The following is a 20,619-nucleotide window of genomic DNA, read 5'->3' as shown; positions in this document are numbered from 1 at the left end:
TGCTTGTTTACAGTGATTACTCTAATGTCCCAAAATGAATGTGGTAATGACTCACTGGTGTTAAAAATGCGAGATGCAGCACCTTCGAGCAGGGAGCTCAGACTGCTGGTGAGTCACACGGCAGGACTGAAGGTCCTCTGAGACAGGCCATATAAACTTTTCTCTGGACTTGCACTATAAGCTCTAAAATGGAGGCTGCAGGGAAGGCGAGGAAGTTTCTCCCTCTTCCCTCTGAAACTTTATTTTCTCCTCAGCAGTCTGAGCCCAGCTGCTGAAGTCCAGGCGCTGAGATGTCACAACCACAACATTTTTCCTATGTGGGCGGACAGAATGGAAATGAATGAGTGAACGGTGAATGGTCACCGAAAGAGAGCGAAAAAAGAAAAAGTCCCTACAGGATGAAGGTTTGTGTGGGAGACAAAAAAGTCCCTCCGCCATGAGGGGGGCTTTTTTAAATCTTATTTTTATATTTCAGGAGAGTTAGAAAAAAGAGGAAGTGGGTTTTAGTGCTGTGAAGTGTTTGCAGGCATACAGACATGAGAGAGAGAGGGAGAGAGAGAGAGGGAGAGAGAGAGAGAGAGAGAGAGAGATCATCCTATGAGCTTCCAAATCATCACTCATCTTTCTGCTCATTCAGCAAAACTGCACCGTGCATCTCAGCCTCCTCTCCAGCGTCATCACGTGCACACGCATGCACGCGCGCGCACACACGCACGCACGCACGCACACACACACGACGTAAATTACACCCTATAAGCTGATTTTTTAATGACATTTTTTTTTTCTTAATAAACAACCAAGAATCCAGACCGATGGCATCATTCATCTCATCCCTTGTAAAATTAGTTGGGAACAGCTGGCGTGTTTGGCACGCGCACCACCGGAATAACACAAACCATTTGTGAATGAATATAAATAAATTAACTGCACATGTATAGGAAAATACACATATGAGGCTTCATTTTTGTGCGTTGCCACTTTAATCTTAAGAAAAAGTCGCTGGCCTCGTGTCTTTCTATAGGGACTCATGATGTGTCTATGGTAGTTTATAGTAACCTTTATGATATCACGTAATAATCCTATGATATTCCTATGTGGCATCACTGTAATAGTCTTATAGGTGCTTACAGTGTATGTCTGTTGCACTCAGTAATACGTTACACTCACTTTTTGGTATGTTGTATAATATTCCTATAATACTCTTAAAATATTCCAATAGAAGCTTACAGCATGAACTACTCAATATTATCCTTCCTTGTCACCCATTAAAAAAACTTCTTTATTATTATATTACATGCTGTCACTTTGCTGCAAGGTGTTATATAGGGTGTAGTTTGCTGTGATATTTGCATTTCTTTCTAAACATGTATTACAGGGTGAAAAAGGACCGGGCAGCTCAGGCTTGTTGGTGCCTACACAGCTGCCCTCTGTCCTGATGGAGAGAAAACGCTGCCAGGCTGGCTCCACTTACTTATCAAGCACAAAATACAGGTCAAAAGCCCCTTGACACGAACTCTCCTCCTCCTCTTCCTCCTGAAGCTCCGGCTGCGCTCTTGCGGATGGAGAAGAGAGCAAAAATAATCCGAACAAAACCAGGATAAGAGGCATGCTCAAAAAAACTCTCGCCATCATTTTTCCTCCAGAGAGAAAAGGAAAAAAAAAAGTTTATTCCTTTGGAGAAAACAGCCGAGAAAAAGACGCCAGTGTCTTCTCACATCCCAGAGAAAAGGGTGAAAATGCAAAACAACACGAGTCCAGATGCCCCAAGGACAAAAGAAAGGATGCAGGCAAGGCTCGGCCGGTTTAGTGCTCAGTTTCCACTCATCACCGCACGCATGCCGCTGAAAATGCCCGCTGGATGGATGCTGTCTCTCAACGGGAAAGAAAAAGGGGGAAAAAAGTTCAGATATAACCTACTTTTACAATCCACGTGCAGTTAACAGATGAAAAAAAAAGGAGAGGAAAAAAAATCTTTGAAGAAACTAATCCAAACCTTGTCAATGGGAGAGGGGTAAACTATGGAATGGGTGGTTTGTAAAAATGGATAAAACTTTCCTGTCAAAGTGTCAAAACTGGTTTTGCTCTAAATAAGTAAAATGGAGCCGGGTAATGTGGAGCAATATTGGCGCTGGAGGAACTGGGAGCCCGGGGGACAGACTTGGCTGAAATGGTCCAGGTTTCAGATTTCATCCTGAGGAGGAGAGACAGAGAGAGTGAGTGAGAGAGAGAGAGAGAGAGAGAGAGAGAGAGAGAGGGAGGGAGGGGGAGAAAATGGGTCAAGATCCCATTTTTGCGCCTCCCTCACTTGCGCATTTTGGGAAAAACAGCGCAGGGCAGGACACAGCACAACTGAAAAAAAAAAAAAAAAAATCTGTCCATCCTCCACCATCAGCCTGAAAGAGAGAGGAGGAACCGGCTGAAAACAAACCTCCGCGCTGCACGTTTGTCTGCACTTTGTCCGCATTAGTTATTACAAGTTTGTTTGGTTTTCACCGCCTGACCTGCCAGTTAGTTCCAGCAGAGCGGAGCCAGCCTCTGTAATTACACCTTCATAATGACAGGCTGTTAGCATGGGGCTGTAATGAACAAGCAATGTGCTGATTAGCTTGTTTACACACACAAACACACACACAAAATACCTGAGTAAACCACCTTCTAGACATTTATTATCCATTTGCCACAGTTGTGATGAGGATGAGTGGTGGTGGAGGGAGGAAGGGCGGGGTTTGGTTGGAAAAACAAAAATTCTCCAAAAATAGATAAATGCCAAAAACAAAAAAAAAAGCTTGGCTAACTTGCAGAAGAATTCTGGTCAAAATAAGAATAAAATATTTCAGGTTCAGGACCGTGGCGTGAAACGGCCTCCCAAAAGATAACGACTCGACTGGGAGACCGAAACATGTCACGGACGCCACGACTACTGATTTATCAAGGAAACGAGTGTTTATAAAGGGAGAAAAGACGAATACTCAAAGTTCAATGGAAAACAAACAATACTGGCCAAACACAACAAAAGAAGGAGAATAAACTGCTCTGACTTCACAACGGGTCCAGTTCTTCCCTCCTAAATTATAAAAAGAGAAAAAAGAACTAAACAAAGGAACAAAAACTGAAAACTGGACTGGCAGAAATCTCCAACCCAAACTCAAATCACAAAACCCGACACATGAAAAACATGCACATGAAAAAAGACCCAAATCTCATGTCCCCTTTATTTCAATCAGCCTACTTCACTGGCTCCAGACAAAAGCAGCCACGTTCACAAGGTGTACAGTTACACACTCAGCCACCCAGCCACATGTAACAGGAGCTAACTGAGATAACTTAGTATGATTAGTTTGACTAGATTGGATATTTTCCAGTTAGCAGCAGAGCATGAGGCCTCCCAGTGTTAGAGCTTTAGGCTAACGTTGAGGCCAACCAATGAGATTATTTCTTCCTCCACAGCAGCTCTGTCTCTGGGTAAAAGATTTATGGGGAACTTGTGCGTTTAGGAAGCAGTGTGTGCTGTGCTCGGCTTGGCGTCATCGTCGAAAAGTTCATCTAGGTTGAAGCATGAGGCATCAAAAATCTGTGGTCGTGCTGCAAGGGCCTTGGGATGTAAAGGGGCTTAAGGGTGTACGCCCAATATGGAATCCACTCAGAGTTGAATCGAGGTCAGCTGGACTTGTTCGTAGATTCTTGAAGATGTTTCTCTGCTCATCCAAGAAGCTTCTTCGGTTCTGACGGACTGCAGGGGAGTCCCAGGTGTTTAACGTGTGTGTGGACGCTACTCAGGTTTGATACCATGATACTTTGACCTGGAAAAAGTCCATCAGAACTGAAGAAGCCTCCTGGGACGAGAAAGTTTGGCATGTTGATCCTTGGAGTAAACTTAATTAAAGACCATGCTGACTGAATAAGAACAGACACAAGGATCATAATTGATATCACACCAAAAATGTCCAGAAACTAAATAGGTATTTGGACACAATTAAGGTCAAATATATTTCCATCAGTGATAGAAACTGGAAGATTCAGTCGTCTGTTATGTGATTTTACAGAAAGTGAATTTGATTTACCTGCTTACCCCTTAAACTCCCTTTCTTTGATTTCTCTTACGAAATAACTGCAGTGCAACTTGGTAAACAGAGTGCATGACGCCCAAAAAATGTATCTGCCCATACTACTCAGATTATGATCGACTCAGAGTTGAAACGAGGTCAGCTGGACTTGTTCGTAGATTCTTGAAGACGCTTCACTTCTCATCCAAGAAGCTTCTTCGGTTCTGACGGACTGCAGGGGAGTCCCAGGTGTTTAACGTGTGTGTGGACGCTACTCAGGTTTGATACCGTGATACTTTGACCTGGATAAAGTCTGTCAGAACTGAAGAAGCCTCCTGGGATGAGAAAGTTTGGCATGTTGATCCTTGGAGTAAACTTAATTAAAGACCATGCTGATTGAATAAGAACAGACACAAGGATCATAACTGATATCACACCAAAAATGTCCAGAAACTAAATAGGTATTTGGACACAATTAAGGTCAAATATATTTCCATCAGTGATAGAAACTGGAAGATTCAATCGTCTGTTATGTGATTTTACAGAAAGTGAATTTGATTTACCTGCTTACCCCTTAAACTCCCTTTCTTTGATTTCTCTTACGAAATAACTGCAGTGCAACTTGGTAAACAGAGTGCATGACGCCCAAAAAATGTATCTGCCCATACTACTCAGATTATGATCGACTCAGAGTTGAAACGAGGTCAGCTGGACTTGTTCGTAGATTCTTGAAGACGCTTCACTTCTCATCCAAGAAGCTTCTTCGGTTCTGACGGACTGCAGGGGAGTCCCAGGTGTTTAACGTGTGTGTGGACGCTACTCAGGTTTGATACCGTGATACTTTGACCTGGATAAAGTCTGTCAGAACTGAAGAAGCCTCCTGGGATGAGAAAGTTTGGCATGTTGATCCTTGGAGTAAACTTAATTAAAGACCATGCTGATTGAATAAGAACAGACACAAGGATCATAACTGATATCACACCAAAAATGTCCAGAAACTAAATAGGTATTTGGACACAATTAAGGTCAAATATATTTCCATCAGTGATAGAAACTGGAAGATTCAATCGTCTGTTATGTGATTTTACAGAAAGTGAATCTGATTTACCTGCTTACCCCTTTAACTCCTTTTCTTTGATTCCTCTTACGAAATAACTGCAGCACAACTTGGTAAACAGAGTGCATGACGCCCAAAAAATGTATCTGCCCATATTGCTCAGATTATGATCGACTCAGAGTTGAAACGAGGTCAGCTGGACTTGTTCGTAGATTCTTGAAGACGTTTCGCTTCTCATCCAAGAGGCTTCTTTGGTACTGACGGACTGGAGGGGAGTCCCAGGTGTTTAACGTGTGTGTGGACGTTACCCAGGTTTGATACCGTGATACTTTGACCTGGAAAAAGTCTCTCAGAACTGAAGAAGCCTCCTGGGATGCTTCCAAGTCCAGCTGACCTCGATTCAACTCTGTGTGGAGAACCACGACTTGGATGACTGAGAACGTCCACAACATCCATATGACACCCCTCAAACCTCCTGCCATGTTTACAAAAACAAGGGCGGCCAAACTGATTCGCACACAGCAGGTCAACAAGCCTGACTCCTTCCCACAGTTAATATTATTGTGGGGCTTTAAGCTAAACCCATCACCCCGCTTACCTTTGCCCCATGCCCCTCACCATTAACCCTTTGGCCCCTGTTTAAAGACCCAGCACGTGTGGATGTGTGCTGACTTATTCCCCGCTGAACTGATCCCCTCTGATCCTCGCAGTTTGCTAAAGCCAAAGCCTCGGTCCGCTCATATGCACAAGAAATAGTTGCAGGACATCCAGCAGGTGTTCGGCTTACTTGCAGTTCTCACAGCCCCACACTTGGGTATAATGGTCAAGAACCGATAATCTACAGTGAATACCAGTAAATACTCTGATAACACATTAACCACTTTAACTCTTGTGGTTTTTATTTGCTGTGCTGTCTCTTAGTTACCTTTCTCTCAAATTTCCTAATTTACCTCTGTTTATATTATATTATTGGGTTTGACTGATCTCATGTTGAATATTTCACACTACAAAGGCCACCCGATGAGCCCCTTTCAAAAAATTTTCAGCCTCTTCAGCACATCCTTATTTTGTTTGTTTTCTCCTTCTCGTCACTTAATATGTTTTTTTTTTTTTTTACCTACTGTTTTTTTCTGTATCTATTCTTGTTGTATTATTATAGGATTAATGCACATATTTTTACAGAATGTATACAATCCACATACTTTTTATAAAAATTTCTAAAGCACGTTTTAATATTTCTCAATGACCTTTTCTGCTTCTTATCATTTCACTTCTGTCGAGGATTTGAGCAACTGCAGCTGACCTCATTTCCCCTCAGGGATGAATAAAGTATTTCTGATTCTGATTTTCCCCACTGTTTTTTGTGTATTGTATTATTTTATATGTGTGATGACATAAAACCAAAACTTAAGAAGCTGTAGTAACTAGTGGAAAGCAATGAAACTCTGCTGCTTCTGAATTACGGTCATTAGCTGACACAATGAGTTCATTCATTTGATGCAGAATAAATATTTCGATTTTTGGTTTAAAAGTGCGGCCTACTCTCGTTGGTACCTTCTCCTCACTGAGACAGACAGCAGAAAATCTGAAAGAAGCCACAAAGTTGGACAACCACAGGAGATGGTTTCACTGGGATTCAGTCTCAGGCCAGCACTGACATATGTGAGCCTGGGCACTTTTTTTTTTCTTTTGCACTACAGAAATAACAGCTCCCAGCCAATAAAAACTATTTAAAGAATGATTTCTGCATCGTCTACAAATGTGTGTGGAAAAAAAAATGTAATGTGGATTGTGGACTCTCACGCTGACAAATGAGCACGAACAAATCAGACCGACATCATCATTCTGTGTCCTATCTGCTTTGTGTTCTGTGGAAAACATCTGCTCTATTCCTGTAGTATGGGCTATGAGTGCATTGAGTTTGGCATGTTGATCCTTGGAGTAAACTTAAACAAAGCCCATGCTGTCTAAATGAGAGGATCATAATGGGTATCACACCAAAAATGCCCAGAAACTGAATACATATCTGGACACAATTAAGGTCAAATAAATTAATACCAGCGTTAGAAACTGGAAGATTCAGTCGTCTGTTATGTGATTTGAGAAAAAGTGAATTTGATGTACCTGCTTACCCCTTTAACCCCCTTTCTTTCTTGGCAACAAGAGTGCATGACCCCCAAAAGATAAATAAAAGCATGCCTGTATCTGCCTGTATTGCTCAGATTATGATTTTTGTTTGTGCAGTAGTGTCCATGTTGTATTCCTGCACATTCTCCATGCTGGCATCACACATTAAAACCATCATTCATCCGTGTATCATCATCGAAACCTTCTCCCACCTCTGGAAAATGAAATGTCGCTTATCACAAACCTTTCTTGTTAAATTTATTGACACTAACGATTGACAAAGGCTTGAAATGTTGCACAGTAACACCAACGCTGTCTTAGCCTGTGGTACATTTTGCTCTAATTGCCATCTTGAGAAAATCTGGTGCGGCGTTTTTATTGGGCGATCCCTTTAAGTGCCAAAAATGTGTTTGTCGTTAGATACAGATGTAGCCATTGTAGGATTCTTTACTTTTTATTTCTGCATGCTCGGTGAACTCATTTTGTAATTTTGCTACATCCCCAAGAGTAATTTTTGGCCCCTTACCAGCCTTTGCACAACACAAACAATGGTCTTGTATCTAGAGGGTTGAAGGACTGTATAGTTAGTGTCGCCACATACTAATTTCATTGTACTGCATAATATCCAGTAATGAATTGTTTGCAGTAAAAAAAAAAGAATGCATGAATTGGGACTTCTGCGATGGTAAACACACTGATTGTCTGCCTGTCTAAAACCGCTCTCAAGCATCCTCTATTGTTATAAAATGCAGAACCCACACACACACACACACACACTCAGTTTTGTGTTTCCATTGGCTTTTTTATTGTGTCTCACCACTGGAATTGATACAACCCAAGTAGCTTCACAGGGCATGAAGTTCACTGCATCGTGGACATGTTTCCCATACACAGTAAGAAAGACATTACATGTGACAGTTTTCCCACCAGAGCAGCAAGTGGATTAGTTTAGAGAGGTCCCAAATCAAAGTTTTAGGGATAGCGATCTTAGCTTCAGTACATTCTGCTTCTCTTTTTTCAAAGCCAAAAGTAGAAAGATGTTTTTCAAGATTCATTGCCACAACATCCAACCCGATCTTTGACAGATAAATTCATAGATTATAAACCCACCTCACAAAAGAACCCACATTTCTGTACCAATCACCCTTTGCAAGAGACATTAAGCGAGTCAAACCTTCCGTAGTCAAAGTGACATTCAAAAGAAATAAAAACTACGAGTAAATCCTGCTTTAGAACGCGTCTCCTGTGCTCTACAAACAGGCTAAAGAAGGCTTAGGTGTCGACAGGGTGAAAAACGGATCACACTTTGGACTTTATACTTTATCCTACATAATTCTCTTCTTACACAGCTCCATATATTCTAAATCCCTAAACCTTTTGGCTGCCAAAACAAAAGTGACTGTTGGATGCCCTCCTGGCTTTTGCTCAGGGAGCGGTTCACTTCTGGCCTGCAAGGTGCTTGTTGAGGATGCCCTTGGCGGTGTCTAGGGCCTCTCCAGCTGGGACGGGGATGTGGGGGGCGATGCCGGCTCCCTCCCAGGCCGGCCCGGCGGCGGTGTCGGAATAGACGGTGGGGATGTTGAGGAAGACGTCGGTCTCGCCGACGCGGAAGGTCTCGGGTGGGTGGGATGCCCCGGCAGTGGCCTCGCCGACGATCATGGCGCGGCCAAGCTTCTTCATGATGTAGACGAACTCCTCGGCGGCGCCGGCGGTCGCTCCGCTGGTCAGGATGATCAGGCTCTTCTTGGCTCCGTACCGGGTGCCTGGGCACATGGAGGACAAGGAGTAAAATTAAAAAGGTGAGGTAGACAGGTGATGGGAAGGGTGATGATAAGGAGTACGTATTAGTAGGAGGAGAGCAGGAACACAGAGGGGTAGAGGAGGAAGAGATTGAGATAAGACTGGAGGAGGGGATTTAACAGAATTGGGTCTTCATCCATTGCATTGCAGTGCATTCTTGGGCCTTCCATCACGTGGTTATAGACTTGCCTTATGTGATGTCATCTTTTTCTTTATTTTGGTTTTTATTTTATTTCATTTATTTATTATTGCTTCAATTCCTGCAGTTGTAGTATTGCTTACTTATTTAGCTATTGGTTTTATTATTAGTAGTATTATTATTTACATATTATTGATTTTTCTAGTGCTTTTTTAAAAATCTCTTTTGCCGTCTAAATCTTTCAATGCTTCTGTTTTCTCTCTATTGTGCTTTGCATCTTTTGTTTTCCTGTTTTAACTTTAACTTCATTTCACCTTCATTTTTATCGCTCATTTGGCCTTTCTGTGCAGCTTTCTGTTGTTATTGGCTCTCTGATTTTTCTGCTTTGCTATGTCTGTCAAAGTACTTAAGGCTTATTATTATTCTTATTGGTCTTCTATTATCTTGGAAGTTCACACATGCAACTGAGGACGCATCAGATGGTGGGTCAGCCAAAGTATCATCGTGAGAATTCCCATCAAACAGTGCAAACGGTGCTTTAGTCTGCAGGACAGAGCTGGTCTTTATTCATGGTGTGATTTGAGCCTATAGGCCATCTCAAACTGAAGATGCTCCTCTGTTCTTGTGTTCTTCGTAAGTTCAGTCTCTAAGACCATCAGAGGGATGTTCTCCACACATGAACACTCTTGGATTTGATAATCACCAAATGGTTTAGAGAAACACAGTCACCGGTGGTCATGAGATGTGTTAACCGCAGTCAGATTTCAAAATGAGAGAACAAACTTATTTTATATATTTCCATCCTGCTGAGAACAGCTGTCTCCTGGTCTGTTATGGACTCTTTTTGTCCCTCTGTGTCACTTAATTAATTTCATGTTACACTGCCTGAATGGAAATACTGACAAAGGTTTTAAGTCCAGCTCTGTCCCACTGCACTGAATGAAGGTCCTCATTCATTCATTCATTTTCCAAACCGCTTATCCTCGCAAGGGTCGCGGGGGAGGGGGTGGGATTGCTGGAGCCTATCCCAGCGCTAATTGGGCGGAATGAATGAAGGTCCTGCTGTATTATAATTTGCCAGTATGCACTGATATGACTTCAATTCAAGTGCCACCACTACAAATCCCTTTACATATATTGTACTTGCCAAATAAGGTGATATTGATTCTGAATTGTCCGAAATGTGTCTTAGCTGTGGTACATTCTATTACATATGGGGAGAACACAATAACTTAATTATTAATGCTGATTATTTTTAATACCAGTGAGGTCAGTGATGGTGGTGAGATCCTTGGTGGTGCCGGAGGGTCGGTCATGCAGCTTGTCCAGCAGGATCTCCTTGTCAGCATCAAAGAAGTAAGAGCAGAACCCTGCGATGGCGGTTGTTGGACCACCAACATTGTTCCTGGAATGAAAGCACAATCATACAGTCATTGCAAGATCATGGAAATGTTCTGTCTTTCAGAAAATGTAATTCAGATTATTGAAATTATTCTCTAACATTTTATCTTCATATTGTTTCATTTTACAATTTATTCTCCAAGCCACATTTTCATTTTTTGCTGCAGCAATGACCCAACTTCCCACCTGGGAAAGGTATGGTCAATCTTACTGACTTCCATTTCTTGGCTTCTCAAGTGTTTTGTTCACTATCAACTCATGTTCCTCAAGTGTTGAATATGTTGGTGGTTCATAAAAAAAGTTTGACTCCAAAATCACAAATCAGAAAAACATTTCTGAACTTTTACTGTCTAGATCCTCTATGTTTAAGAGACATGAACAATGAACTTCAGACACTGATTAATATTCCAGCATGAATACACAACATTTTGTATACAGCTTTGACTTGCGCTGTGAGCAAGGTTACCCACCTCAGGTCGATGATCATCGCATCTGTGTTCACAACTTTGTTCCAGACGTGCTCCACAATAATCTGAGCAATGGACTTGACCTCCTCGAAATCTCCAAACATGTCAAAACGCAGGTAGCCGATGTTGTTCTCAAGCACGTCAGTGTGGAAGGAGACCTTGATCAGGTCAATTAGCATCTCTGGAGAATAATCCTGGTAAGAAATGCAACCAGTAAGAGAAAATGGACCCGATGTATAAGCAGATTTGCACTGAAGGCATGGCCAATATATGCATTTAGGATATTGCATATTACAAATTTAGATTATTACATATATATGGAAATAATTAAGTATGCAAGCTTACTGAGATATTTAACCATATGATAAAAGCTGTAGACAGACATTGAATTTTTGGTCACTGTACAGCAAAATCATAGATGGTAATTAATCTCTCAGAGTGTAAAAATAAATTATCTCTGTGCCAGTCCACACCTATCAGAGTTGATTTGCCTCCTCACTCCAAAGCCAGATCAGTTTTTATGACAGACAATGCTTTAATCAACGCTTGTCAACTCTCAATAATTGTTACTGGAAAAATTAGCACTTACTAATCTTGGGAAATGCTCTGTTTGAGCAAAACAGTAATTTAAATTTGCAATCAAAATTTAATACTAAGCAACATCTAGTGAGTCTCACCATGGGTGGCAGGGCTGGGGTGTTGCTGGTGGTCTTCAGGCTCTTGTCCCCAGACAGGGTCTTCAGATCAGCAGAGAGCTTCGCCTCCAAATCAGCCTTGGTGCTGACCAAGCTGTACTCACCACTTGCCAGAAGTCCGTTCAGTTTTGCTGAAACGTCAGCTCCGACAGCCTCGAAGGCATAGTTATCAGCAATCAGGGCCGCCGAACCCTCGATGATGGCTGGAATTTGGCCGCGCAGGTTGACGATTTTGATAGCAGTTGCAAGAGCGTCCTCGGCACTGACCTCGACATCGGGTGTCACACCTTTAATTTCCCAGGTGGAGCCAGTAATGGGGTTGATGGACTTTGCGGTTGGCACAGAAACATAGAAGTCAGTGTCGCCCACCTTGATCTTGTCGAGTTTCACTGAACCTCCAGCGGTCTTCTCACCGACGACGGTGGCCCTCTTCAGGTTCTGGAGGCAGTAGGCAACATCCTCGGCGATGCCGTTGGTGTTCTTGCTGGTGAGGATAATGAGGGGCTTGCTGGAGCCGTACCTGTCGCCCAGCAGTGTGGACATAGACCACAGCTCAGTGGTGGTGTCTGTGGTGCGGTCGTACACGGTGTCGATGTGAATCACAGGCTCGGAGTCGGTGAAGTAAGACACAATGTAAGGGATTCCTGACAGGTCTCCGCTGCTGGTGTAGCGCAAGTCAAAGATCAGAGCAGAGGTGGGCAGGATCTTACTCCACACCAACTCCAAGAGCATAGGGCCGATCTTCTCTGCCACCTGCTCCCCAAGGATGTTGTCGATCCTCAGGTAGCCAATGTTGCCCTCCAGGATGTCGAGCTTGATTGAAGTCTTGAGGACAGCAACGAGCTGCTCGGGGGGCAAAGGGGGCATCTCAGGAGCAACCACCGGGATGTAGTTTGGCTCGTAAGTGACCCTCAGGCGTTGGTCATTGATGGTGCTCTGGATCCCTGCAGTGAGGACACTAGCCAGGGTGTCAGGATCAGGGATGCTGAGAATCTCTGTGTTGCTGGAGGCTGCATCAATTGCCTCTTGCATGCCTTCCAGCTTCTCTGGAGAGCAGTAATTGTCCAAGAGGATTTTTGCCATGTCAACGATGAGGCTTGGGGCAAACGTGGCACGGATGATAAAAACATTGCCCAGAATGAACAGAGTTGCTACCAAAAAGAGAGACTTTGCCATTTTGTCAGCCAGGTTAGGCAGTCTTGAGCAGCAGGGAGTAGATGTTGACCAGCAGAACCTCCTTCTGCGAAGAGGTCCTTTGTCAAATGACACTGTTTCGGCTGTAAGGTTGCTGTTAACACACACATAAGAGGATTTGCCCCACAATAAACCTCTAATCGTATTATCCTGAGAGCTTTTGTAAGACAATAACAAGCTAGCCAAGTAGGTGTAGCAACAAGTAGGTAGTGTTACCGAAGATATAGGTCTTAAATTTACACAAGAGATTTGGAATAAGTATTTAAAGCTACCTGTGTGGTAAAATTTGAAACAGACAGGACATATATGGAAATGGATTATGACTGGTGGTAGGTGATCTAAGTGGGGTGATCTCCTACTGGGATCACCCACAGTGCACTGACTAAGTCCCTCTGTGTAGGTATATGACAGAAGTCAACAACATAGGATTTTTTCCTGAGAAGACTTCACACATCCCTAGAAGTATTTGCATCCTTAAAATTGTTTGAGCATTGGTGGACATGGCAGAATGTTAAAATAACTCAGGAAATATAGGGCTTTATCTTTATGGCTGTTCAATTTCCAAAACTAGGTTGAAGTTCATTGTACAGTGTGAAAACCTTTTGTCATTTTGCAAACCTTTCCTCTCCAGCTCAGGCCTCATGGTATGTTAAGTCTCACTCAACACTATTACAAGCTTAGAGCAAGAATCACCCATTCTTTCTTGTCTTACCATGGATTTCTGGTTGACCTCATTTTTTCCCCTCCACACACTGAGATGAAAAATTGCATTGATCAATGAGTTCATATAATTCAACACAACACATATGGTGGATGTGTGGCCTGCTCGGAAATTGTACATATTCAAAGAGGAATGTATGCCATTGCCTTTTTTCTGCTTATTATGACATTCCTGTACCCCCAAATAATTCTGAGGCATGCGATTCTTCATTGTTTCACATGTGGTAAAGACTTTATTGTTTTGAATACAGTTCAGTAGGTGGTGGCTGGCTCTGTTGTGGTGCAGGACAAGTGAACAGAAACATTCATGTTGGATTTGCTTGGTACTTGCTCCCTCTACTGATCAGTTTTAGTTCCTACTAAATGAGACAAAAGGGTGAGGCATGATCACAAAACAAAATAAAAAGAGCAACAGAAAATAACTGGTGTTTTGGTAAAATGTGGCATGGCATTCATAAATATCAAAGAAATCCCACCATTAAGTAAATCATCAAACATTCCATATCATCAAATATATCAGCATACATCTACATTTTTTCATATTAAATCTGTGTCTTCCACAAAAATATGGGTCAACAGAAAATTCACTTCATAAACCATTTGGTATTAAAATATGACATTACAGGGATTTACTGTAATAATAATAATAAAAAAAATGTATAAGCCACAGAGCAGTGGATTAGTCAGATGAAAAAGGCAACTCAAATCATAACAGTTTTTAACATTTGAGAGATGCTTTCCTAACATCAAAGCTAGGCTTTTACATAGACTAAGAAAATCAACATAAAAGGTGTGTAATGTAATGTAATTAACATTTATGTTTGGTGTGTAAGCTTGCATGTTATATACACTTTCTGTTATCAGTTTTTTCCCCCTAAAATACAACCTTAGTCTAGTATATTGAAATATGCATTACTCCATACATAGAAATTACTTACCAAGTACAAATGATTATAAACACAGTATATTATACACAACATTGTATTATATTTTGGGTTGTAAGCCAATTGTTTACTTATTAAGTACATAATTAATTACATAATTAAGACACCAAATCATTGACTCTCTCTCAATGTAGATTGCTCTGGACGACGGTATCTAAATTTCACTGAGGTGGCAAGTTGAGTGAATTTCTACAAATACCAGAGTGACAGATTTTTGAGGGCCCATACTAATATTTTTCTGCTGACATTGCTGAAAGCCCAAATCTCCTGTCATTTCTCCTATAAGCAAAGAAAAAGTTGTAAGGATGCATTGTTTCTATCAAGACTTATTGCCTCACAAACAGCATTGAGACCATTATGGAACTATGGCTATGTTTTTACATAGCTGTAGTCAGGGAGAAACCTCTTTCATTTTGGTGATGGATCACATGACATTTAATATCTTGATATATATTGATATTGAATGAAAGGCCTCGATCTAACCCTAAGGATATGTGTCTCTTGAAAACTGTGGATTTGGAATTTCAGTGATGGTTAAACACAGGTCAAATGAGCTAATCATGTTTAGGGAACTGAGAAGACAATGTAATTAACTATTTGCCTTGCTCTTTCTTCTGCAGCCTTGCTGCTATGATTTTCTGTGCTACAGACAAAGCATCATTCGCCTGGGCAACAACATGGGGCTCAACCCCTGAAACGCTCCACACTTTCCCGGTGATGGCACTCAAAACAACCTGGTTAGGGATGGAAGCGTACAGGATACTGTCCCCAATCTGATAGGTCCCACTTGATAAAGACCCTCCAATCGTCGGCTCCCCAATCACAGTGGCCCGATTCAGGTCCTTCATAGTGCGGGTGAACGCTTCAGCCGCTGACCCCGTCATATGACTTGTGAGGATGAAGACATCTTTTGTTGGCCCATACCTTTGACCTCTGACCTGTGGCAGTGTCATAATCTCTGTCATGGTGGTTGTGGTGCGGTCGAAGACGGTGTAAAGGTGTCGCAAGGGTTCGGCATCAAAGAAGTAGGTGCACAGGAGAGGAATTGCTGTTGAATAGCCGCCGGTGTTGTACCTCATGTCAATTATGAGGCTATCAGTGTTTACTATCTTGCTCCATACCATCTTCACCAGTTGAGGCCCAATAGCCCTCACCACCTCAACATCTGCCATCATGTCAAACCTCAGGTAACCGACATTACCTGGCAGCACCTCTATTTTAAACAGAGCATCAATTATGTATCCCACTTCCTCTGCCGTTGGGATCTTTGGGACTTCGTGAAGTGACTCAGGCTCAACGTCACAGTAGAAGATGTGGAGGCGGTGATCGCCTGAAGTCTCCTGGAGATCTGCCGTCAATTGAGATGCAAGGGACTCAAAATCAACCACGGATCGGTACGAACCCTCTTCCCATTTGCTCAGCAGCACTTTACTGACCTTTACGGCGACCTCATGGATTGCGTAGTGTTTTTCTAACAGTTCCCCTGTTTCTTCTATGAGGGACTTAAGTCCTCTGTGGAACTCTATGATCTCGTGAACGTGGTCCAGAGCTTCCTCAGCTAGCACGATAGCATCAGGGACCACGCCTCCTCCCAGCCAGCATTCACCACTGTTATCGATGAAGTTTATAAAAGGGACAGTGATGGCGATATCTGTGCCCTCTACTTGGAGTGTCTTTGAATGCATCAGGGTACCGGATGTAATTTCTCCAATGACTGTGCCACGATGTAAGGACTGCATTAGATAAGCAAACTCTTCTCCAACGCTTGCGGTGAAGTAGCTGGTCAAGACGTAAATTCCACGCTTGGAGCTGTAGGTTGGGCCAATAATATTTGGCAGTGAGCCATGTTCTGTTGTTGTGTTTTGAATTCGGTCATAAATTGTGAAAAAGTGTAGTTTCTGTGAGGCGTCCTGGAGATAGGAGAGTATTAATGCCAGGGAGGCAGAATACCCACCAGTGTTGTAGCGGAGGTCAATGACCAGATTGGCGGTGTCTTTGAGGGGCTCCCACACTTTTTTAGCCATGTGTTCTCCTAGTTTAGCTGCTGCTGACGGCTCAACAAACGTGTCAAAGCGGAGATAGCCTGTATTGTCTTGGAGGATTTCCACTTTGAACACAGCATCAACCAGTGCACTCAATAATTCTGGGTCATCTGGAACTTTATCAGGCTCAGAGTCCTCAACTATGACAGCAGCATTGTCTTGTATGTGTTTGATGGTCAGCCGAGGATCTTCGGATACAGCCTGGAGCTCCTGGTTGAGTTTCACTGCCAGGTCCTCCTCGGATATGACCGAGAAGAAATCGGTAGATTGCAGATGCTGAAGGAGGGTTGGAACTCTGTCAGTGAAGGCGTAGAACTGCCTGATGATATCTGAGATGCTCTGAACAGCTTTAGGAATGGCGCTCCTCACGGCCAAGAGTGCCTTCGCATTTCCAATGGCTTCCTTGGCGTTGACGCTGACGGACGGAGAAACGCCACTCACTTCCCAGCTCTGGCCTGTGATTGGACTGACGGATTTCGCCACGGGAACTGTTATGTAGAACCCTGAATCGCCAATCCTGATCTTCTGGACTTTCACCGATCCACCAGCAGACCTCTCTCCTACTATGATGGCTCTTTTGAGGTGTTTCAATGTATATGCCACTGCTTCAGCAGCACCCACAGTGCGTTTGCTAATTAAAATAATCACATCCTTTTTCTTTCCATACCTTTCTCCCATTATGGACGGCATGGTCCACAGCTCCTGGGTTGTATTAGAGGGTCTGTGGTACACAGTGTCAATGTGAATGAGGGGCTCAGGGTCAGAGAAATAGGAGATGATAAAAGGAACTCCGGACAGTTCTCCAACTGTGCTGTACCTCAGGTCAAAGATAAGGGAGGACGTGTGAGCGACCTTATTCCAGATGTTATCCCTCAGCAAAGAACCGAGCTTCTCTGCTGTTTCCTCCCCGATGATCCGGTCTATCCGCAGATAGCCCACGTTATTTTCCAGGGTATCCAGCTTCACCGAGTTCCTCACCAGCCGAATTAACTGGTCTGTGGGGAGGGATGGCAGCGCCGGAGGCATCACCGGGACAAAATTGGGTTCGTATGACACCGTCAGCCGTGGGTCGTTAAGGGCTCCCTGCACTCCCACTGTGAGGACAGCTGCCAGGGTCTTCCTGTCGGAAATCTGAAGGATTTCTCCACTGTTGATGGCCTGCTGTATGGCCTCCTGCATCCCAACCAGGTTCTCAGGGAAGCAGTAGTTTTCCAGCAGGATCTTGGCCATGTCTAGTACCAGGGCAGGCTGGAATGAGGAGCTGGCAGAGAGAGTCGAGAAGAGAAGCATCGCTAGTACAGCTGGTACACGTCCAATCGCCTCCATTTTCTTAACCATCACTGATGGAAAGAGGACAATTTCCCACACTGTCGTCGTTGGTATGCTGCAGTCTCAGTTTGTCTATGCAGAGGGGATGGTGGCTTTTGCTAGAGAGGGAATGTTGTCACTGTTGCAGGTTTTTCGGACAATGACAACATCGACATAAGAGGCTTTTGTCCCCAATAAACCTTTAATCGCATTATCTGTTGTGCTTTAGCCAGCAGACAATTGCAGACAAAAAATTGCCAAATGGGAAATCGTCTCTTTGCTTCTGTCACAGAGACATAATATATAGTTAGGTTCCTAGTTTTCTTTGATTATTAGTTTTTTATGCAGTTGCTTTATATAACATCTGGTTTTGTTAAGAAGATTTTGTGGCATGGACATATTCTAGTAATGCAGTTACTGAAACCAAATTTAGGCTGGAATTAAAACCTATATTTATTGCTATGACCCTAAATCCTATTGTATATTTGCATTATCCTATGAAATTCAGGCTGATATCTTACATATTTTTCTTTATGCTACTAACAAAATGAGGTGAGGGTAAAGTTATGAAATGGCTGATGTGAAACTCTCTGACTCACTCTCTCTCTTTCCCTCGCTCTCTCCCTAGTCCCTGTATGGCAGCTTATGGCAGTGCATTGCAGTGCTTCTGGTGGCTTTAAGAGGTCATGTCTGGGTCACTCCGCTGATGACATGATTACACAGTTTGTGGACACATGGTAAAGCCCTCTAAAAACACAGGCAGGATCAGAACGGCAGGATAAAACACACTCTGGACATCGATATGAACAAGACGTTGATGTACAGGGAATGAATGTTGAATTTGATCCTTTTTCCCTCTTGCTTTGGCGTTTGTCCACAGTATTGTTTTTACATGCTCTTACATGAAATTGTACATTTGCCTTTGCAAAATTGTGCCTTGTAATGCAAAAGCGGTTAGATACAGTAATAACTTAACAAAAACATGCAATAATATGTCACTCTAAACCAGTCAAATTGCAATGAAACCTTTTTATTTCGATCTCTCAACTGTCGGACAAAAGAAGTAACATAATCATCTCAGAATTTACCACTTAATAACTTAAACCTCTTAGGCACATGTAATAGCTACTGGAAATTTTAAAAAATGCCTCACAATAAGGAAAAAGCATTACAATTTTTATTTATTATACTTTTGGCTTATATATGGATGTTTTACAATATTTTACTAAGTTATTATTACATTACACTGCATTCATAACTTATGATTTTAATGAAACAATGTATTTATCATTTTAAAAAATTCTTAAGGTCCTTTGGAATTTGATCAACTCAGGATCTGGCCTTGTACTTGACACCAGCCGTGAGTTCACCTCGGGATCTAAGTAAGACCTTGATCCAGGCGTTTATACAGCTCAGAATTATGCAACCATCCTCTCCTTCCAGAAACTAGACGGCGCTCTGCTAATCTGACCTTCTTAACTTTTAATAGCCCCTGCTCCTTACATAATACAATCCCCTGCAGAGATTCCCTGGGCACAAAGCAGGAACCGGCCTCTCTTTTGAGAACATCTCAAACATTGTCCACGGTGTCAAACATGACATCAGGAGTTTTTGATGCTGGAATCCCTGAACTGAAAATTACCTTAAAATAGAAGCCTTGTTACACTAATCTCAGGGAGAAGCCAACTATAATCAGCAGATTGAGGTTTCAGTGATTCAAGCGATTCTTGAAGGCAGAGCTCTTAAAGAATCTTTTTTTTTTTTTTAAATGATTTATTTCCAGTTTATTCTCATTATAGATAAATGATTCAGGACAGAACATTTGGACAACGTAATAATACCACAAAACAACACATCCTTCTTCCAAATTCCTTTTTACAGTTAAAAATGCTAATGCAATTATGAGAAATAATATTATTAGTTGTATTAACAACTCACGCACTGGGCACAGCCAAAGGATGACAAGTTTTCTTAATTGAGCCCCAGTGAAAAAGTAAGGATGGTGAGAAGGGATTAAGTTATCACTGTCAAGCCTAAAGCTCTTATTTAAAAAAAAAAAAAAAAAAAAAGGAAAAATCCACACAAAATACAAAATCCTCCTTCAACATACAATGTTCACAATGAATTGAAGATATTGGATGCATGTTTTTTTTTTTTTTTTTTTTTTTTTTTTAATTATTTTTATTTTCTATCATGCATTTGTTCTGGAAAATGTTTTGCCAAAGCAGGGACTTGTACCTACCATTAATATTAACATGTTAGCGGGGAAGTTTCATGCTTATATGGTGTTACTTTAAGCTACTTTAATAAAAAATTCCCCATTAGCAAAATGACCAAAATGCAACCCCCTTTTTAACCTGCCATCCCCCCTCTCCACCCCCTAGTGGCAGAGAGAGTGCAGAGTCAGAGAGGTTGTTTAGTTGAATATGTGGTCTAGTCTGCCCAAATCACTGATCCTTTATCTGACTGAAGTTTGTGGTGCTGTCTGTCCCCTCTGTCAGTTTCATCTTGAATCTATAATATTCTCTAAACTATATACTATAAATACTCAATTCTGTACTATATTGTACCATATATACTCGATAGAGTGGCATCACTTTTGTGAGAAGTAACCAAAAGCAAGGGGATAATAGAGACACACTGCAGCCTGTGATATTCCTGTAATATTCCTTTAATATTTAT

General features: G+C 42.2%; 2 protein-coding genes across 3 annotated transcripts in view; both read right to left on the bottom strand.

Moving 5' to 3' along the window:
- Nucleotides 1-2,109, bottom strand: part of antxr1c (ANTXR cell adhesion molecule 1c) — a 66,755-nt gene extending 64,646 nt beyond the window's left edge. Inside the window, exon 1 of the mRNA XM_030078328.1 lies at nt 1,472-2,109. Within this exon, the coding sequence (XP_029934188.1) occupies nt 1,472-1,632 (161 nt within the window). The 5' untranslated portion in view covers nt 1,633-2,109. The remainder of the gene's footprint in view (nt 1-1,471) is intronic.
- Nucleotides 2,110-8,008: 5,899 nt separating this feature from the next.
- rbp3 (retinol binding protein 3) lies at nt 8,009-18,086 on the bottom strand. Of its 2 annotated transcripts, XM_030077406.1 has the most exons (5): nt 15,215-18,086; nt 11,712-11,952; nt 11,038-11,228; nt 10,429-10,571; nt 8,009-8,990 (listed from the first exon to the last, which is right to left on the bottom strand). In XM_030077406.1, exons 1-5 carry the CDS (start codon nt 17,965-17,967, stop codon nt 8,665-8,667), a joined length of 3,654 nt encoding a protein of 1,217 aa, XP_029933266.1. In that variant the 5' UTR covers nt 17,968-18,086; the 3' UTR covers nt 8,009-8,664. The 2 variants fall into 2 exon arrangements, with proteins under 2 accessions (XP_029933266.1, XP_029933263.1); XM_030077403.1 differs by lacking the exon at nt 15,215-18,086 and having other exon boundaries at nt 11,712-13,016.
- Nucleotides 18,087-20,619: the final 2,533 nt, after the last annotated feature.

This window comes from Myripristis murdjan, chromosome 19 (assembly GCF_902150065.1).
Source record: "Myripristis murdjan chromosome 19, fMyrMur1.1, whole genome shotgun sequence".
Lineage (NCBI taxonomy): Eukaryota > Metazoa > Chordata > Actinopteri > Holocentriformes > Holocentridae > Myripristis > Myripristis murdjan.
The sequence above is the reverse complement of the archived record's forward strand: the minus strand, read 5'-3'. Positions and strand labels throughout refer to the sequence as shown.

Coding starts and splice junctions, on each gene's coding strand:
- rbp3 (XM_030077406.1), bottom strand. CDS start 17,967: ATGGTTAAGAAAATGGAGGCGATTGGACGTGTACCAGCTGTACTAGCG. Junction 11,229..11,711: donor CCCCAGCCCTGCCACCCATG/GTGAGACTCACT, acceptor ATTTCTTACCAG/GATTATTCTCCAGAGATGCT. Junction 8,991..10,428: donor CACCATCACTGACCTCACTG/GTATTAAAAATA, acceptor CCATGTGCCCAG/GCACCCGGTACGGAGCCAAG.